General features: G+C 38.6%; 1 protein-coding gene across 2 annotated transcripts in view; it reads right to left on the bottom strand.

Moving 5' to 3' along the window:
* Positions 1 to 17,765, bottom strand: part of Ophn1 (oligophrenin 1) — a 379,198-nt gene extending 361,433 nt beyond the window's left edge. For both annotated transcript variants that reach the window (XM_027935819.2, XM_071606174.1), the window contains exons 1-2: positions 17,083 to 17,765; positions 16,784 to 16,941 (exon numbers count right to left, since the gene is read on the bottom strand). In XM_027935819.2, the coding sequence (XP_027791620.1) occupies positions 16,784 to 16,937 (154 nt within the window). In that variant the 5' untranslated portion in view covers positions 16,938 to 16,941; positions 17,083 to 17,765. The remainder of the gene's footprint in view (positions 1 to 16,783; positions 16,942 to 17,082) is intronic.
* Between the last annotated feature and the right edge of the window lie 3,916 nt (positions 17,766 to 21,681).

The following is a 21,681-nucleotide window of genomic DNA, read 5'->3' as shown; positions in this document are numbered from 1 at the left end:
CTGCATAGAGAAATGGTGTTTGGGAGACAGGCTCAAGGAACAAGAAAAGGCTAAGCACCAAGCCAGGCCAGAGCTGGGGTATACAGCAGGGAGAATCACGTCAATATGGCAAGGGATTATGCAGGACAACCCAGAGACACAGACTTTCTAAACCCACTGTGCAAGACATAATCACTGACCCCCTTCTGCAATACATCATGATATAGTAGAAAATCTGCAGCACTTAAGAACCAGAAAATTCAGGTTTGGAACCCAATTTGCCACACACTAGCTGAGTAACTTTGAATAAATGACTTAACTTCTCTGAATTTCAATTTCCTCATCTATAAAACAGAGGGAACACTACTTGCCCTTGGTTACTTCACCTGTATAACAAACTAATAATACCCTGCTAGATTAGCTCATAGGGTTGCAAGATCAAGTTGATGATCAGTGAAACTGTTTGGTGAAATTAAAAATACTAAGTGCTGGGCAGGGTAGTACATGCCTTTAATCCCAGCCACTCAGAAGGCTGAGACAGGAGGACCACAAATTCAAAGCCAGCCTCAGGAACTTAGTGAGGCCTTAAGCAACTTAGTGAGACCCTGTCTCAAAAATCAAAGGGGTGGGGCTTGGGATGTGCTCAGTGGTTAAGCACCCCTGGGTTCAACCCTCACTACTCCCCCAAAAAAATATGTGTGTACACACACACTCACACACAAACACAAAGAAGGTATAAGTATTAATATTATTTTATGGTACTGGGGATAAACCCACAATATTGTACATACTAGGTAAGTGCCCTATAACTAAGGTACACTACCAGCCCCCACTGTCACTATTTTATTAAGGATTATTATCTGTGACATCAATACAAACACAATTCCATCTAAGGATAAAACTTTTGTCAAGCAATATGTATATTAGCCCCCAAATATAACATTCACTGATAGTGGAAAAAAGTATTCAAAAGTCTAAGTCTTTTTTAAAGGTACAAAGATTTATTTAGAAACATAAATACATATACAAGGAAAAATGGGGGCAATCTAAAGAGAGAGAGACATTCCTTTAGGGTAAAGCAAGAAATACACATTCAAGGGAGAATGTGGGCATCTCCAGAAAATCTCAGGACTTAGCTCTACTACAGACTAGAGGTACTAAAGTTCTCCAAGTCTTAGTTTGCTCATCTCTGAAATGGAGGTAATAACATTTTCCTTCTCAGATTAAGTTACAAAATGTCTGTTCACGTGACTTGTATGTTATAAAGTGCTTGGCAAATGATAGGTTTTCTTTGTTTGGATTTGTTTTTTAATACTAGGAATTAAACACAGGGGCATTTTACCACTGAGCTATACCCCAACCTTTTTTATTTATTTATTTTTTTATTTTGAGACAGGACCTCGCTAAACTGCTGAATCTGACTTTCAACTTGCAATCCTCCTGCCTCAGCCTCCGAAGTCACTGGGATTACAGGTATGCACCACTGTGCCCAGTGGCAAATGATAGTTTACACCAATATCTATATCAATATCCACATCCAGGATATCAGTCAGCCTGAATGAAATCATATACACACATCCTAGACTTCTTGGTGCCCAGGATGAATATCACCATACCTAAAACCCAATTTGATTCTTATTAAGAATTATCTCCTCATTTATAAGTGGATTCCCTAAATTTCACAGAATGGGGATGGATGTTCAATTAGTGAAGGTGTGTCTCTTGCTCTTCTGTCTCATCAAGATCCTACTGGGGGGCTGGGTTTGTAGCTCAGTGGTAGAGTGCTTGCCTAGCATATGTGAGGCACTGGGTTCAATCCTCAGCACCACACAAAAATAAATTAATAAAATAAAGGTATTGTGTCCATATACAATTAATTATTTTTTAATTTTAAAAAAAAGTTCATACAAAGCAAAGACCAACCAGAGAAACTACAGCAAGTAACTTCAGACTCCCTGAACTTTCTTCCTTTACCCCACACTTGAAGGTCTATAAAATGGTCATTCAGGCCAACATAGGAGATGCACTGTTGGCAAAAGGCATTGAAGAGAAAACTAGTCTCCTCTTTCACAAGGTGAAATCAATTGGCGGAGGGTGGGGGGATGCACAGGCTCAGCAAATAGAGGTTGATGAAGAGAAGAGCTGGGTTTTTGTTGTTGTTGTTGTTTTGGGGTGGGGGGCGGATACCAGGGATTGAACTCAAGGGCACTTGACCACTGAGCCACATCCCCAGCTCTATTTTGTATTTTATTTAGAGACAGGGTCTCACTGAGTTGCTTAGTGCCTCGCTAAATTGCTGATTCTGGGTTTGAACTCATGATCCTCCTGTCTCAGCCTCCCGAGCCGCTAGCACTATGGGCATGCATTACTATGCCCAGCTGAGAAGAGCTGTTTTATGAGGCACAGTGACAGTGAATAGGGCCCAGGAGTAAAACCAGTTACTGACTTCTATGGTTAACTGATTCTGTGACCCAGGGGAATACCTCAGTTTCCTCACAATAAAATAAGAAAGACTTAAATGATTTTTTTTCTCTTAACAGTCCCTTGAACTGTATGAATTCATCTCCAGCAAGATACTGCCCATTAATCAAAAAGAAAAGGAAGCTGGGCATGGTAGCACACACCTGTAGTCTCTGCTACTTGAGAGTCTGAGGCAGGAGGATCACTTGTGCTCAGGAGCTCTGGATTAGCCTGGGCAACATAGTGAGAGTCCTCCGTCTCAAAAGGAAAAAAAAAAAAAAGCAAAGGAAATGGTTAAATAGCAACTACTCTTCACAAGGGAAAAGCAAACAATGCCAAGAAATCCCAGCTTTCTTTCTCTCCCTTTCCATTCTGCTAGCGTGGCTACACAATCCCTGGCTGATCTTCTGTCCAATTAGCACACTGGCCCCCTTTGCTTTCCCATTTAGTAACATTACACAATGTTCATCCCACTAAACCCTGAAGTGCTAGGCATGTGCTCTAGAAGGCAAAGCTCTCCAGATCAACCACAGTGGGAGAGATATCAATATTTCCCATGTTTAAGAACAAGAGAAATTCAGCATGGTGACAATGGAGGTAGGAACATTCTCTTTAAGATTCCCCTGTTAGGGCTGGGCTTGTGGCTCAAGTGGTAGAGTGATCACCTAGCACATGTGACGTGCTGGGTTCAATCCTCAGCACCATATAAAAATAAAATAAAGATATTGTGTCCTCCTAAATCTAAAAAAAATAAATATTTTTTAAAAAGATTCTCCTGTTGTTTTTTGTACATTCTGTTCTAAACAAAAGTTGTAAGGGGCAGCTATAAAACACCTCCATGCCTTGTTACCCACCCTACCCCCCCAACTAATGAATTCGGGATGGATGAATTTAGGATTACTCTCCAGCTGTCAACTGCCACATGCATAATACATATTTTTCCAATCACAGGGTATGGCTTTTCCACGACAGCCTGGCTCTGGAAAGAGAGTTGGAAGCTGAAGTGTGGCCCTCCTGCTTCTGGGAAGTCCTTAATGAAAACCATTTGCAAAAACTGCCTTGATGCTCCTAATATGGTACTGTCATGCTGGGTCCACTGCTTGCCACTTGTGAGAAATTCCATGCTGCCTTAGGATAAAAATACTATGAAGGTGGAAATTGTCACCCGTTAGTAATGCCACACATTTCCCAATATATACTACTAAGTACATGAAAAGCAGCTGTTTGCCATAAGAGGTCAACAGACGAAGTGTGGAGGCCCCTGGAACTGCCCAACCAGCTGGTTTAGACACTTGGGACAGGAAACAAAAGAGGACAGGGTGTCACAACACCACCAAGATGTATTGTCAGCTCTATACAACAAAGGCAAGAAAACACAATCAGATCCTAATTAAATCGGGGCTAGATTGCTCAGCAGGGAAAACACCTGATCTCAGCCATGATGGGAGCTAAGAATGAAAGGGAACCTTCCACTAACAGTGCTTTACTGATAACTGGGTAATTTCAAATAAAAGCACCACCATCCCCAATAAAGAGCATTCAGAGAGTCTAAATACAAAGTACCTGCTTCGGAAGTACAATGCAGAAAGAACCTTGAATGGGAGGGCGGGAAATATTATTCTGATCCCAATCTGGATTCTAGCTCTAGGACCCTAGAGGAGTAATTCTCTCTCTTGGCTTCCTTTGCATTGAATATAAACCCAATGGAGCAGATGTAAATGTTTCTAAATAACCTTCCAGGGCCAATGTTCTGTAAAGAAGGGTCAAAGGCAGATCTAAGTATAAAAGACAAGAACCTCTCCTTCTCTAGTCACAATATAGCTTTTTTGATATGGCTCTGAGATATTACCATAAAATTTACAGAAAGTGTACAATTAAGTGGGTTTTAGTAAAATCACAGAGTTGTGCAACTGTCATCACAATCTACTCTTAGAAAATGTTTGTTACAACAAAAAAAGAAATTCCTTACTCATGAGTAGTCACAATATATTCCAGACCCTCTGGCCCTAGGCAAGTACTAACCTGTACTCTAATAAATTTGCTTTTCTGAACATTTCATATGAAAGTAATAATAAACAATATGTAGTATTTTATGACTTTTTTCCCTTATTACAAGGTCTTCAAAGCTCATCTATGTTTTACCATGTATCAGTACTCCATTATTTTTCATTGTCAAATACTATTCCATGGTATAAATATACCATATTTTATTTATCTGTTTTCCAGTTGATGGACCTTTATGTTGTTTCCACCTTTTAGCCTTTGTAAATAATTCTGTGATTAAATCCATCAAGAAATTTTTGTGTAGACATGTATTTTTATTTCCCTTGGGTACATGAAGAGTAGATTGTTGGGCCTCAGTGTAAGTGTATGGTTCACCATTTTAAAGAACTACTAAACTTTTCTCCAAAGTGGCTGTACCATATTACATTCACAGCAGCAATATGAGAGCTGCAAACTCTTCACATCCTCTCCAACAAGTGTTCGTCTTTTGTTATAATAGTCATCCTAATGGGAAGGGTGCAGTGTCTTATAGTGGTTTTGATTTGTATTTCCCTAAGGACTAATAATGTTAAGAATCTTTTCACATCATTATTGGTTATTTGTATATCTTCTTTAGAAAACAGCCATTCAAAAACTTTTCCAATTTTTAACTGAATTATTTTTATTTTATTTAAATTTTATGCTTTATATATATACTCTACATGTAGTCTCATAGCAAATGTGTGGTTTTTGAATATTTTCCCTCTTTGTGGGAATGTGCGAGAGGTTCTAGACAGGGAAACTAGGGTACCTTTTTGTTTTGGATAGTATAATTTCTATCACAAAATGTTTTAATTTGTATAACTCCAATCCACCCTTTTTACCTTTTATCACTTATGCTTTTGGTATCTCATTTAACAAACCATTGTCTAATCCAAGGTCAGTAAATTTTACACCATTTCTTTCTTTTAAGGATTTTAGTTTTAAGCTTACAATTAGTAATCCGATCCACTTTCAGTTATTTTTTATATGGTTTAAGGTAAGGGTCCAACTGCATTCTTGTGCATGCAGATATCCAGTTGACCCAGCTCCATTCATTGAAAAAGACTACTCATCCTCCCACTGAATTATTTTGGCAGCCTTCTTGAAAATCAATTGACCAGAAATATAAGGATTTACTTCTGGATTCTAAATTCTATTCTATTGATCTCCATGCCAATCTTTATGCCAATACCATATTGTCTTAATAATAGGTTTGAAATTGAGAAAGGTTAAGCCTCCAACTATGTTCTTTTTCAAGACTGGCTGATCTGAGTCCTTTCATTTCCATATGAATGTTAAGGTTTCCTTACCAATTTCTACCACAAAGCTGGGTGGTTATTTCACTAGGAATAATAGTGAATCTGTACATCAATTTTGGGACTATTGCCATCATAATATTAAGTCTTTGAATCCATAACTATGGTATTTCTTTTCCTTTATTATATCTTTAATCTATTTCAATGATTCTTTTAAGTTTATTTGTAAATATTTTACCTTTTTTGATGATACTTTGAATAGATTTTTTCCTCATTTAAATTCAGATTATTCATAATGTAGAGAAATGCAACCTAGCTAGACATGGTGGCACACACCAGCAACTTAGGAGGCTGATGTTGGAGGACTGCCAAGTTCAAGGCCAGCCTCAACAACTTAGCAAGGCCCTAAGTAATTTAGCCAGAATTATTTTATTTTATTTTGACCTATCTCAAAATTTAAAAAAAAAAAACAATGAAAGAAGGGTAGGGGATATAGCTCAGTGGTAAAGTGCCCCTGGGTTCAGTCCCCAGTAGGGGGCTGGGGTGGAAGGAAAAATATAACTCATTTGTGTATACTGCTCTTGCATCCTACAACCCTGATGAACTTATTTATTACACTGAATAGTTACCAATAAATTCTTCAGGATTTTCTACATACAAGATCACTCATGTGTAACTAGAGATAGCTTTACTACTTTCTATCCAATCTGAATGTCTTTTATTTCTTTTCTTTGTTTTTTTTTTAATTTTGTTTTGTTTGGGGGGGGGTATTTTTTTTTTTTTTGCCTAATTGCCCTGTCTAGTACCTCTAGAATAGAAATATCAGGATCAATGGCACATGCCTATAATCCCAGCAGCTTGGGAGGCTAAGACAGGAGAATCACGAGTTCAAAACCAGCCTCAGCAACTTAGCCAGATCCTGAGCAACTTGGTGAGACCCCTCAAAATTTAAAATATATATATATTAAAAGGATTGGGTATGTGGCTCAGTGATTTAGTGCCCTTGAGTTCAATCCCTGGCAGAAAGAAAGAAAGGAAGGAAGGAAGGAAGGAAGGAAGGAAGGAAGGAAGGAAGGAAGATAGATAGATCGATCAGGTCAAACCTCATTGCCTTATCCCTGATACCAGAAGAAATACATTAAATGTGTTCCCACTAAGTACAATCTTATCTGTGGGTTTGTCATAAATGCACTTTATCAGTTTGAAAAAACTTCCTTTTGTACCTAATTTGTTTTTAACATAATAAAGTGATGAAGTTTTAAAAATACTTTATCATCATCTGAGGTAACTGAATGAGGTTTCCCCTTTATTTTAATTATATGTTAGTCAGTTTTTCAACACTGTGACAAAACACCTCATAAAAATCAACTAAAAGGAGGAAAAGTTTATTGTGACTCATGATTTTAGGGTGTTTAGTTCATAGCTGGATCCATTGCTTTCAGGTCTATGGCAAGGCAGAAACATCATGGCAGGAAAGTTTGGGTGAAAGAAAGATACACACCTCATGGAAGGTAGGAAGCAAAGAGAGAAGAAGGGACCAGGGATAAATATACTACCCACAGGGCAGACCCCCAAAGTCCTACTCCCTTCAACTGGGTCCCACCTCCTAGAAGGTCTACCTCCTCCTGATAGTCAAGTCAAACTATGAATCTATCAATGGATCAGCCTACTGATATTGTTAGAGCCCTCATGATCCAAGCAATTCCTAAAAGCCTCACCTCTGAACACTGCTACTTTGGAAACCTTGATCCATGAACCTTTGGAAGACATTCCAGATCCAAATGCAAAGACATTAAAAGTATCTTTGCATTCCAGGAATGTATTCCACTGATGATAGCATATAATTTTTTCTGTATGTTGCTAGATTTGGTTTGCTAATATAGTCTTGAGGATTTTTGCATCTATATTCTGAAAGGAACTCAATCTATATTTTTCTTGTGGTGTCATTGTCTAGTTTGGTACCAGGGAATGCTGATACAATCTCTGGGGCTTTGTTTGTTTTTCTTCATTTTTTTTTCTTTCTTTGCTCACACTGGATAATCTCAATTGACCTATGTTCAAGTTCTTTGATGCTTTCTTTCAGTAACTTAAATCTACTGTTGAGCATCCTTTGTGATGTTTTCATTTCAGTGATTTTATTCTTCAACTTCAGAATTTTTTAATTTAGTTTTCTTTTATAATCATCCATTTATACTGTCCCCTTGATAAGTCACTATTTCCTTGTATTCCTTTAAGTATTTAGACATGATTTCCTTCTATTTTTAACATGAAAGCTAATTTAAATTTTTTTATCTAAATTCCAAACTTTAGACTCCATCACAGCTTTTATTGACATTTTTTTTCTTTTGTACACACCATACTATCCTATCTGGTTACATGTCTGATTTTTGTGGTTGTTGATTTTGAAAATTGGACATTTCAGACAATATAATGTGGTAGTGCTTGAAATCACCTCCTGCCCCCAAAGGTTGTATTGTTATTGTTATGTTCTTGTTATTATTTTTTGCTTGGCATCTTTCTTGGACTAATTCTGTAATGTCTGTATTTCTTGTGGTATTCAGGCACTAAAGCCTCAGCTTGGTTATCTTAGTGGTCAGCTAATCACGAGATCTTCTACCTTTTGCTTTTGACAACTTTTGCCAGTGTCTTTTTGCTTTTATGGGTGAGTGGATTTTCAGAGTTTTCAGATCATAGTCTCTTCATGTACACTCTTTTTCTTAATATTTATTTTTTAGTTATAGGTGGACACAATACCTTTATTTTATTTTTATGTGGTGCTGAAGATCAAACCCAGTCCCTCACACATGCTAGGCAAGTGCTCTACCTCTGAGCCACAATCCCAACCCCTCTCATGTACACCCTTAAAGAAATCTTGTTGGAATAGCTGAGAATTTGCTTACAATGGAACTCACTCTTAAGCGGGCACAGGTTAAAAGAAGTGCTGGGGTAAAGTCTTTGTTAAAGGGTAGACAAAATGTTGACAGTTGCTACAACTATAGTGGAGAAATGGGGACATATAAGGAAGGAAAAGGTTTACCCTTTTGTAGATTTTTAATTTGTTTTTAGTTGTAAATGAACACAATACCTTTAATTAATTATTTATTTATTTACTTACTTACTTATTTATATGTGGTGCTGAGGATCAAACGCAGCACCTTAGGCATGCTAGGCAAGTGCTCTACGACACTGAGCTATATCCCCAGACCCCTTTTGTAGCTTTTGACTGTTGTGCCATGTTCATATGTTACTACCCTGAAATATTTTAATATACTTCTAAAAGAAGAATGAATAAGTATGTGCTTTAGATTTCCCCTAAAGATTCCATGAGATATACTGTATTCTGTATGCTTCTGAGAAACTACCCATTCACTTAAAGTGTCTTACTCATTACCAAGGCAATTAACTATCAAAGTGGTAAAGCAGGTCTCTCTGACTTAGGAACTCCTCCTCCTCCTTATGTTATCCTTCTTTACAATAAACAGCTTCATCACCATAATCTAGCTCCTTTATTTCACCCCACATATCTCTACTTCATAATATGTGATGGAATATATTTTTCACCCTGAACTTCCTCTTCATAGCTCTCACAGCTGTGATTACTTAAATTGATAATAAGGTATTTAATATATGTTCCAATAAGGTATTTAATATATGTTCCAAGAGGGCAGAGCCTCCAGCAGCCTCATTCCCCATTGTATCTCCAAATTGCCTTTATATTGCCCCAGGTTTAGCACTTTATGCAAGCCTGGTAAAGCTTTATGAGGGCCCTCTAACCCACTAGAAAAACATTACTTTGAGATTTCAAGGGTACTCCCCTGGAAAAGTATGTCTTTTCAGATCCTCAGGGACTTTTAGGAAATGTCTGTAGTAAGTGATTAGAGAAACAGATGCCAGATTAAACAAAAGATTTTGGCTACGCTTTAAAAAAATAAGGCTATAAAAATGAAAAAGTAATTTTCCTTCATTACTCTTAAGTCGGATTGGAAAATTTTTCTTAATGGGCAAGTCTAAAATCTTCCATACCCTACCTCAACACCATCCCAAAACCCTAGAAAGAACTGTTCCTTATAAATGGTCACACTAAAAAGCCAATTTGGTTCACTTTTTCACCCTAGTTCCCCCAGTACCCCACTTCAGCTACTTCGGAATTTAAGTATTCACATCTACTAACAGCAATACTGAAAAATATACTACCCTTTGATCTGAGTTACACTGGAGGTGTAAAATAACTCCATGTGCTCAAAGACACTGATTAAATATCACTGGGATAATGACAGGATATCTCCTGAATGACAATGTCTATTATATCACCAACTCCTCCCTATACACATGACACTACACCCACCCCAAAGGGAGCAAAAGCTTTGGATTCCCTCCCCATAGAGCTATTCAGGGCAGAACTGAAAGGAATCTGATTGACATCTCCTAAGCAGTAGTCAACAAGTGGATACTCAAATAGGCCAGCATGAATCAAGTCATCTACTCATGCTGGATATTTCAGTTGGATTGTCCCTTTGCCTAGTCTCCTAGAGTAAAGATAAATGGGCTCTGAAGAATCAATTCAGGATATTTAAGTATTTGAATGAGACGGTGGTAACTAGAAAACAGAGAATGATATAACCAGAAGGAAACCTCAAGATTATTACCCAAGCCCCTAAGTTTATAAATGAGAAAAATAAGGGTCACAAAGTCAAAGACTTACTCAAACTCATGCAGCTAGTTAGCGGCAGAGTTAGAACCAACCCATCCTCCCAGGAAAACACTCAACAGGTAGGTGCCAAGATGTCAAAGCAAGAGCTTGAAAAGCACCCCAAAAGGTGACCTTAATGCAAACATCTAAGTCTCTTACTTAAAAGTATAGAATATAAAGAAAGTGGCTTTCTTTTAAAAATTTAAGACTGTAATAGTAAAGCTATATAAATCTTATCATTTCTACTTTATCAAATTTATGTGCTTTATTTTTAGTATAGAAGGCATCTTTGGGATTCTTTTAAAACCTAAAAAAGGGCTGGGGATGTGGCTTAGTGGTTAAGTGCCCCTGGGTTTAATCCCTGGTACCAAAATAATAAATAATAAATAAGTTTTAATTAGTCCAAGACAGTCTTGGTATGTATGGTTATATATGTATATGTATATGTATGGGTTTAGCAATACAATTTTTTTCTGACATCTGTTTTATATATACACACATTTACATACAAAATATGTTACATATAAAATAGATTATGCTTGGTTTTGAAAAGTCATTTTTAAATTATTTGAATTTTTGTTTAAATACTGTCATGTCTACAAAAATAATGTGAAAATTTATGTAAACATAAAAATAGGAACTTATCATTGGGTTTATCATTCCTTTCTGAAACTGTTGAACCACAGTATGCAATGCAAAAAAAATAGTATATCATGGGGTATTAGAGCTGAAAGTGAGCTATATTAAGCCCCTTCCCCCATCCCCATCTTTGTAAAGCCACAGACCCCACAGCCCCTGTGAAATGACTTACCAAAGCCAAAGATCACATTAATAACAGAACCAGGACTACATCCAGCTATCCAGATGCCACATCCGGGGTTTTTTGCCATTATAACATTATTCCACCTCTGCTAATTTGTAAATGGTATCCAGCCCTCAAAGAAATCTCTATCTGAAAATTGTCACTCTCCATTTTTCCTAGCTCATTAGAGTTTAAGTCTCATAGATAGATAAAACTAGAGATCACCTAGCTCAAATATTGCAATCCAGTTGAATCTTTCTGCAAAAAAAATGTTTTATTTGGCTAAAACTAAAAATGTGAAGGCCTTTTGAATACGGTGAGACAGCTATATTTTACTGTAATAACTGTGTCTCTATTACCCTACTTTGAGCAGCTACATACTTCTGGTTTCTCCTTAACTTCTGATAGCATTTGAGCCTGGTATCCTTGAATCCAGTGTAGGCATAATTAGGAGAACACCAAAGTAAAATTAGCTAATGGAAAATGTGAGATATGGGATTACATTCTATCAACAGCTACATTCACTACCTTACCAGTAAAAATCCATTTAAATCTTTTAGGTTAACTAGATATGCCAGAGATTTGCAAATTACAGCTACTGCAATCCTTCAACCTGCTATTTTTGAATATTCCCCTCCCCCAGCTGAACTGAGAATGGTTTTCTTATATTTAAATGGTTGAAAAAAATCAAAGAAAGAATATTTCATGACATATGAAAAGCTTGTGAAATTGATATTTTAATGTCAATTAATAAAGTTTTATTAAAATATGTTCATCTTACTTTGTATGGCTGCTTTCTCACAACAAAGGCAGAATTGGGTAGTTTTCAGAGACTGCATGGCACTCAAAGACTACAGAACATACTACATTTTCCTATATAGAAAAGGTTTGCTGGTCCTAAGATTTATATATTATTTTAAAAAATGCAAGCTTTCAAATTCGGTGATAAAAAGTCACAAATATTTGTGTGGGATTACTAATACCTTATACATCACTCTCAGATGAATCTTCCTAAAATACAGCTCAAATTATACCCCTGTCCTACCAAAAATCTTCTTTTAGCACTCCCTAGGGGATGGGGGGTATCGATTATTGGTAGAGGACTTGCCCAGCAAGTGCGAGGCTCTGGGTTCCATCCATAGCACCACAAAAAAATAAAAGAAAAAAAAGGAGAAAAGCATCCTTTGCCTATAAAGTCTGAAATTCTTGACAGATCTTGTATGGTCTTATCTTACTCTTCCATTCCAACTTCATTTCCCAAGCCTCTCTTTTTGCATCTTATATACCAGATGACCTGAATCATTTGTCATCCCTTCACACTCTGTGTCATTCCTACTATATGAAATTCTTTATTCTGAATACAGTGTTGTACTGCAAAATAAGCAGGTTCTTTAGAGACAAATTTAGGTTGTATTTCAGATTCTTACCCTTATTAGTTCAGGAAGCTAACTTCTCTGAACTTCAGTTTTCTTATCTATAGAATGTGAACAATAATCTTTATCCCAAGCTGCAAATGTAGCTCCGTGGTAGAGTGCTTCCCTAACATGTGTGAGGCCCTAGGTTCAATCCCAGCACCACAAAATAATAACAATATTATTACTTATCTCATAAAACTGTTACAAGATGACCGCCTGGCATATGGGAACAGCTAAATAAGTGATAAGTGTTATTACTTCTGCTTAAATCCAATCCTACCCTCCTCCTTTGCTTTTCCTCTGTCCTCCCACTGGGAAATGAGCTCTCCCTGTGTCACATACCATTATGCCTACTTATCCCTCTCTTAGATTCTAATCTGTATCTACTACCTTATATAACAGTAATTTCTCTCTACTACTTGCCCAGGAACTTATTGAGGGCAGAATTCATCTGTGACTCACTCTGTATGTCTCACAGACCTCTGAACAATGACTTGAACATAGTATGTGCACAAGTATTTATTGAATGAATGGTATGTGTTTGCTGAACTATATATAACGTGCATTAGCTGTCTCATATTGCTTAGGGATAAGTAAGGGGTCACAACACTTGTTCTGTATAATGCCTAGGTTCAGTGCTTGGCAAATATTCAAATAACATCAAGGACTAAAACCACCATCATGAAAACAAGGGCAAACGGAAAAATGGGCAATACAGTCACCTTTCAGAATGATGGTCTTTTTCTTTCCCATTAGTTAAAGTTATAATCATCTTGTGCTCCAAAAATTAGAACTAGAGCACATTTAAAGGAGGAGGGGGAAATTAACCACTTCCTCAAGGGAGTCAGGTGAATATCACTCATAACATCAATTACCTCTGAGCACAGAGCTAAATAAATCTAAATATTTAAACAGGACCTACATTCAATGAATTAATCATCACACACAGTTGTGACTACAGCCCTTATCTAAAGCTCTATACAAAATAAGGATAAAGCATAGACATCAAATTCCATCTGCATTAACAACTGTTTTTTTAAAAGTTGCTAATGATTTTTGCAACACAGTACAACACATCTCATTGGTTCCTAGAAACACTAGTTATTTGAATTTGTGGTCAAATTAATTAGTTAAATTAAAAGGTATCAATCATCCTCCTGCCTTTTAAAGCCAGACTCCTGATGCTACCCAAGATGGATCCATGCACAGGAATACAAAACCCATGGCTGAGACATGCCAATGTAGAGGGTGACACTTCCAACAGGAGAACAGCAAAAAAAAAAAAAAAAATGGTCTCGGTTTTAAACTTCTGCTTATGCATTTCCCTCCTGAAATCTACTGAAAATTACACATTCACCAACAGATTTATCAGTGACCAGAAGATGTATTATCAACAATGTACATTGTTTTGCCATTTCCATTTACAAAGCACTTTTAGAATCCATTAATTCTGCTGAGCTTTGCAACAACTCTGTGAGGTAGATATAATTACCACCATTTCTTTTTTGAGACAAGGTCTCACTATATTTCCCAGGCTGACCTTGAATTCTCATTTCCCTGACTCAACCTCACAAGTAGCCGGGATTACAAGTGTGCACCACGGTGCCCAGTTTGCCACCACTTTTCATTTTAATTGCACAAATTTATGGAGTACAGTATCATAATATGATAATGTGTAGCGTCTAATAACCCAATGACAATACTTGACATTTCCTCTCCTTAACATCAAAAAAATTAATTACTCCTATTTTACAGATGAAGTGATTTGTGCCAAATCCCAAGATGGGGAAGCCAAGACTGTAACCCAGGTCTTCAAACTCCAATTCTAGTATTCTTTCTCCATTTTTTCTCCACATAAAGCGAAAGAACACCTTTGTCTTGTATCGACCCTACTTACTCTCAGAAATCCACCCAGCTGGCACAGTGTGAGGAAACAGTAGGAGTATAAACATTACTGTGGTCTAGACGGTGGGAAACATCCGTCTTTGCCTCTCACTACTCAAGCAATTCTAATTCATTCAACTTAAAGAAATGGAGCTAGCTTTTAATTCCGACCCATTCTATTTTTGGCTTTCTATGTATACTAAAAAAAAAAAAAAAAAAAAACAAATATCAAAAAGCTTAGCCTAGAATATCTTTTGATCTTTTGACCATGTGCAAAGGTTTGGGCCTGCATAATTGTTGACTCTTACTCTTTTAATCTTACCAAAGAAGGACAGAGCAGGATGGTGGCACATACCTGAAATTCTAGCTACTTGGAAGGCTGAGGCAGAAGGATCTCAATTGTGGGTCCAACCTGAGCAAATTAACAAGACCTTGTCTCAAAGTTGTTGTTGTTGTTGTTGTTTTTTAAAAGAGATGGGGATGTATATTAGTAGTAGAGTGTCCCTGGATTCAATGCCCAGTACCACCAAAAAAATAATAATAAATTAAAGAAGGAAAGAATTTAAATCACTCTTTTTCTCTAGCTTGAAAAACATTTCAATGTTTTATTAAACTGCATTTTTTTCCTTTCAAATCTTAATCTCTTTGATATGCCTTAGCTGGTCATTTTTTAGCACAAACACTTTCGGCTTACCATCTATTTCACAAAGCTACCTGCTTCCTAGGGCTTTTAATGAGATTCAATCTGGATTCCTTACCAAGCAGTTTGTTATAGGAAGAAAACAAGCAACAAAGCACAAACATTCCCCATTTTCCTCCCAGAGAAATCTTGCCTTTCTATTTCTGTGGCACAATCTATTCTTAACCTCTCAAGGAACTCTATTAAGTGGAGACACACCCCAAAGCCTGATCTATATGTCTATCTGGAAGGATCAGCATTTCAAATACCCCATCTTTAAGGTGCTACTAGGCATTTACTCTTGATAAGAATACAATAGATGATTGAATTCAACCAAAGGACCTGCCAGAACTTAAATGGTTTATAGATTCTGACCAAAAGTGGAGAGATGACAGATGTGCAGAGAAAGCACAAAATTCAAGGGGCCAATCCGAAAAAAACTGCACAAGAAATACCAGCTGGTAGCAGTTACCATCACACTAAAGCTCCTAAGGCTCTCCCCCTCTCTTGCTTGGCTACAATCAGGTCCCCACATTGAACATAGACACACTATTTTGGGAATAAATCCACTTGAAAAAAGTTATAAGCATAGAGGGACATATATGCCAGTGAGTTTATTTTTTGCAATCATCTTTCAGCCAAGAAGAGAAAAAATTAATTATCACTCCACTCAATCATTACCCTCCATTCTTCTGGGTATATATTTTGGCACAAAGCATTGGCTTGCTGTACTCTCATTGGGGATGTTTATTATTCTTTCTTTTACTCCAAGCCTCCTGCCAACCAACAGAAATAAAAACCTCCACACACAGAGGGGGAGGGAAATAGAGTCCCACAGCCAAGTCAGCTGTGACCACTAGAAAAGCCAAGTTAGGTGATGTTCCTTTCAGTGTAGTGGCCCCCATCCCTAACACTGTATTTTATTCCCTGGGGGTTAGACTGCTTGTGCCAGGGAGCAGGCAGGTCTTTGTTCCAAGCTCAAGCAGACTTCAGTGGCATGTGAAGCCAACCAATAATTCTGAACTTAGACTGACCTTGACCTAGGCCATAGCTCAGTATGTTAAAGAAAAAAATCACTAGGGCAAAGGTGTTTTCTTTAGAAAATAACTTGCCATGGGAATTTTTTTACTGTACTACTTATCTGTAGTAACCAAAGATCAGGACAAAATCATGACTCCAGCTGTTGGCCTTAATCCCCAAATCTTTAGGAGCCTGAGGGAGTTCCTTGGTCAGCCTGGATGTCATCTGGCACCTGACAAGGGTGGTGAATATGTCTCACAGTACCTTCAGATTATCCTTTCAAACAACCATCTGCCTAAGTAAGGCTAACTGCAGAGCAAGAGAGTCCTTGGCACAGCTACAGATCATGTCTTATAAGGTCAAGTCCACTAAAGAGAAAGGCTGAAAGTTTTGGTTGTATCTACCATTTTCCACCTCTACTGACCCCCATCCCAAAGGGTGGGAAACCCATTTGCCTCACGCGCTTGGAAGGAGTCACCCTAAAGCCTCCCTTCCTTCACCCTGCTGTGAGTAAAGATTTAAAGGCAAGAGCCACCGGCTCAGGGAAACAGCTCGTGGAAGCCTTCTACTTACTTCTCATGGCGCTGATAAGCGCGTTGCCGTCTTTGATCACGTCTTTGATGAATTTATTGGTCCTCTCCAGCTCCTGCTCATAACACTTGAGCCTCTCACGGAAGTCGGGGCTGTCCAAGTAGCAATCGCTGAACTCCAGCGGAGGATGCCCCATGGTTCTGATGACCGGGATTGTGGGAGAGAGGAAAGACACAAAGACCAAGAGCATCAGTGGCACAGTGAGGGGAGCAGAAGGGATGGACTGAACGCTGGACAACCTTAAGGAGCCTCTTAGCCTCCCTCCCTTTGGAAATAAGTACCTGTTCCAATGAGATTCCTGGGAAGCAGTGGCTGGTGCGTACGAGGAACGCGCGGCCCGTAGGTGGCTTCAGGTGACTGGGAAGGCTTACTAATGCAGTCGGATCCTGATGGGGTGCTGCCTAGTAAGCAGCATACCCGCTTGGCATCGCCTCTCCTTATAGGCAGCAGAAACCGCAGCCTGACCGGCTTGCCTCCGAAGACGGGCCGGATCCTTCCTGAGCACTCGCAAACGTGACACTTCGGCCCGCCCAGGGTGTAGGCGGGGGTGAGCGCTGGGGTTGGGAGCCGCCTCTCCTAGCTCCTCGCTCCTCGCTCCAGAGCTAGCTGAAGATTTCCTACGCCGAACTCCGCGGGCAACCCGGATCGCACTGTCCCCTCCCCCTTCTTAAAGCCAGCGCCTCCGCCCCGCCCCAGCGAAGCCCGAAATCCCAGCCTGGGCGCTCAAGCTCTCTATTCAACTGTCTTCCTTGTGCCCTAGGGTTTCGTTACCCGGGTCCGGCAGCTGCTGAGAGTTTTTCCTAGTCCAAGCTTGCTGTCCTGTGAGGAGCCAGAAGGGTTAAGCCCGGGGGCGGCCATGAAACGTAGCCTTCGTCCCTAGACACCAAAGCGGGAAGCAGAGGGCAACAACGCGGCACACAATAGCCGCGGTAGCTCGGCGCTTCCCTACGGAAACTGGGGAGCAGTCAGCGCCCTAGGACTCCAGCTGGAAAGCGTGGCGGCCTGGGAGATGTAGTCTTTCAGTCTGCAAGTCTCATGACTCCTCCCTGCGGTCTCCTCACCACCCCACCAGGGCGGTCGCTCTCCCAGATCGGCATTCCCAGTCTCTGCCAGGCTCCCTGGCAGCACCCAGTCCCAAGGGACAGGTGCGTGGCTCGGGAGAGTCCATGGAAAGTTTCTGCATCTGGATCAAGAACCCAGGAGGAATGGATGGTGGGAGATTCTCTCTCACTTCCCGTTTATTTGTCTAGATTGTATGTTCCTTTTTCCTCTCTTCCCAGCCTCCCTTTGACCTACCAAATTCTTTTTCTTTCCTATTTCTCCTGGTTCAAAGCGTTAATTCCCATGGGCCTTCGATCTAAAGGGTCTGTTAGACTCAGAGCCCCTGACAAAGAAAGGGAGACCATAATTAGGAGTTAAATTATCCCTCAATATCACCTCAGACCATCTTTTTTTTGTGTGTGTGTGTGTGTGTGATCCAAATCATTGCATAGGCTGATGATTGAATCATAAAATTTTCCACATGTAAATGGAAAACCTAAGAAAAGGATATTATAAGTTGTCTTGCAGTATAACTAAAAGGCCTCTTGTCCATTGTTGAAGAACTGGGGCTACTGGTGAAGGCAGCTGCCTTGAGATTAAGACAGAGGTTCAAACTGAAAAATAATGTGTACTAGGGAAAAAAGAGATTCATTTTTATTTTTTGTGGAGTGTTTAAATTGTGCTGTGAAGAAAACCAAAAAAAAGCCAGAACTGAAGAGGGTTGTCAATAGAATAATAATGGCTACCCAGCCTGTATTCATGTTCTATTGCTGCTGTGACAAATTACTACAAACTTGGTGGCTTAAAATAACAAAAAAATTACTATATTACAGTGCTGGGAGTTGGAAATCAGAAACAGATCATGCTAGGCTAAAATGAAGATGTCAGAAGGGCTGTGTTCCTTTCCGAACACTCTAGGGGAGAATTCATAAGTTGCCCCATCATTCTACCCATAGCCTCCTTCCTCAGACTTCAGAACTAGCAATGCCAGTAATCCCAGCTCCTCCGGAGGCTGAGGCAGGAGGTCAAAGGCAGCCTCAGCAATGTAGAAATACCCTACACACACACACACACACACACACACACACACACACATATATATTATATATGTATATATGTTTTCTAAGGGCTGGAGATGTGGCTCAGTAGTTAAGTGCCCCTGGTTTCGATCCCTGGTATGAAACGAAACGAAACAAAAAAAAAAAAAAAAGAAAGAAAAGAGAAGCTATCAATAGCTGGTCAAATCTTTCTCATGCTGCATAACTTTGACTCTCCTATCTCCCCCCTTTCTCCTTAAAGACCCTATACTTACATCAAATCCACAGGGTAATAAATTATATCTTCTCATGATCCCTAATTTAATCATACAAAGTCCCATTTTGCAATTTAAGATAACACATTCTTAGGTTCCAGGGATTTGGACATGGGTATATTTGCAGAGGTATTCTTCTATCTGTCACACAACCCATAATCTTCAAAACAATCTTATGAGGATATTAGTATGTCCGTTAAAGATGGAGAGTGGGGTCAAAGATATTGACTTGTCCAAGGACACACAGCTAGTTATGCGATAGTGCTTAAAATTGTGCCTAACCCAGATGATTCTAAAGGCACTGTTCTTAACTAGTTCACTATATTGCAAAATGAAGAGTCCACTGAGGGAACATACTCTGAAAAATAAGACATAGCCACATTCCAGGGAAAGATTTTGTTTCCTAACTTTTTTTTTCCAGTGCTGAGGATCAAACCCAGGAACTAGCATGTGTTAGGCAAGTGCTCTACCACTGACCAGCTCTGTTTTTATCTTCAAGTTTAACTTATTGGAAAATGTCCAAAATGGGCTTTAAGTGCACCACAGGTGGAAAATGTGGAAATAAAAAGAAAGTGCCCAATGAATAGAGCTTTCACTCTAGCAAGTTTCCTTTGGTCATTCTTTCACTCATTTGATAACCATTTTTTTTCTGGTATTGGAGAATAAACCCAGGGCTTTACACACATTAGGTAAGTGCTCTACCATGCCTTTTTATTTGATATAGGATTTGACCAACTTGCTGAGGCTTGCCTCAGCTTCTCAAGTAACTGAGATTGCAAATATGTGCTGCTGTGCCCAGCTCTTATAAGCATTTCTTTTTTTTACTTACTACCTGTTTTGACTTATAGAGCACATCACTATGAAAGTCACCATTAACATTAATAAAGTCAGGTAAATTTATGCTCATTTAACTTCTATACTTAAATGGTTTTACAGTTATCTTTGTTATCCTTCATCTAGGCAATGAAACAAAAACACAGAGAAAAAGGCCGCAGTAACTCGGCGCTTCCCTACAGAAACTGGGGAGCAGTCAGCTTTTTTTAATCAAAAAAGAAAGAGAATTAAAACTAGAATTCAGCTCAATTAGCTGTCTTAATTGAGCATTTTGCTAGGTACTTTGTATTCTTTATCCCTAACCTTTACAATAGCCCTATATGACTGGGTTTGTTTTGTTTTGTTTGTTTGTTGTTTGCTTTGCAGTGGTACAGATTGAAACAAGGCCCTTGTATGCTAGGTAAGCACTCTACCACTGAGCTACATCCCCAGCCCTTTAGATTTTTATTCACATAAACCCCAAAAGAATTTTGAGAAGCTATGTACTTCCTTACACATATTCAGGTTGACATCCAAATTTTTTCATCATGGCTAAATAGATACAAAAGGATTCATTTCTGGAATTGTAAATATTGCTATTCTAAAATGAAATCATTTCATCACTCTTTTAAAGATAATTAATTTGGTCAGGCATGGTGGTACACATCTGTAATCCCAGTGGCTTGGGAGGCTTAGGTAGGAGAATTGCAAGTTCAAAGCTAGTCTCAGCAAATTAACAAGTCCCTAAAGTCCCTAAGCAACTTAGTGAGACCCTGTCCCTAAATAAAATATAAAAAGGGCTAGGTTCAATCCCCAGAATCCCCCAAATACACACACACACACACACACACACATACATATACCATCAAACACTTGAAGTAAAACAAGGTGTAAACACATCTTTAACTCTAAAAACATTTCCATTGTTCATTTTTTTAATTAAAATCAAATGTCCATTATATTCTCCCCATAGAATTTATCCTATCATCTATATTTATACTTGAAAGTCTGCTATTGATTACCATATTGACTTTCTCTGCAACAAAAGTATGTCCATAAATAGAAAATATTTTTATTTCCTTCTGACCATAAGGCTCCAAGTATAAAAAGGTCTTCTAGATTAAGTTATAATTGCAATTATGCATTCAATATAGATAAATAATAACATGAAAATACTATGTATTGCAACTATTATTAAACATAAACTTTTATTGGAAATAGACCTCCTAGTGAGATGCATAGAGAAGGAGTAGGTTATAGCACCCTGAGTTAAAGAAGATTCCTAGACATCAGTATTGAAATTGTCACTTTGTTTGGCCCCACAGGTTTTGACACTCTGGGCCAAAGTGTTATAGTAATATTCCTGACTTCTGAGAGCTATGCTTTTTCTTAGATTGTGAAGGAAAACCTGAAAGTGATTTCTTAGCAAATTATTTTTAGGAAATACTACTAAAAAAGTTGAAGATTTGGAAATTGGATCCCTTTAAGCAATGATGACCTCATAACTCTTGTAGAGTCTTCATGTACCTTAATATGGAGTGAATATTTGCATCCCCAAACTCTAAATTCATACTGTTAGCCACTAGGTACTTCCAGAGTCAATAACTTATGCTTGCACTAAAAACTTCCTGCACCTTTAAATTACTATAAGCCTTTCTCTAAAGTTGCTTTTTGTTCCAGAGAAACTTACAAGGAGCCCACCAAAATTGCTAGT

The sequence above is a fragment of the Marmota flaviventris genome, chromosome X, assembly GCF_047511675.1.
Source record: "Marmota flaviventris isolate mMarFla1 chromosome X, mMarFla1.hap1, whole genome shotgun sequence".
NCBI classification, from domain to species: Eukaryota; Metazoa; Chordata; class Mammalia; order Rodentia; family Sciuridae; genus Marmota; species Marmota flaviventris.
Note: the sequence above shows the minus strand (reverse complement) of the source record. Positions and strands in the feature narration are given on the sequence as shown.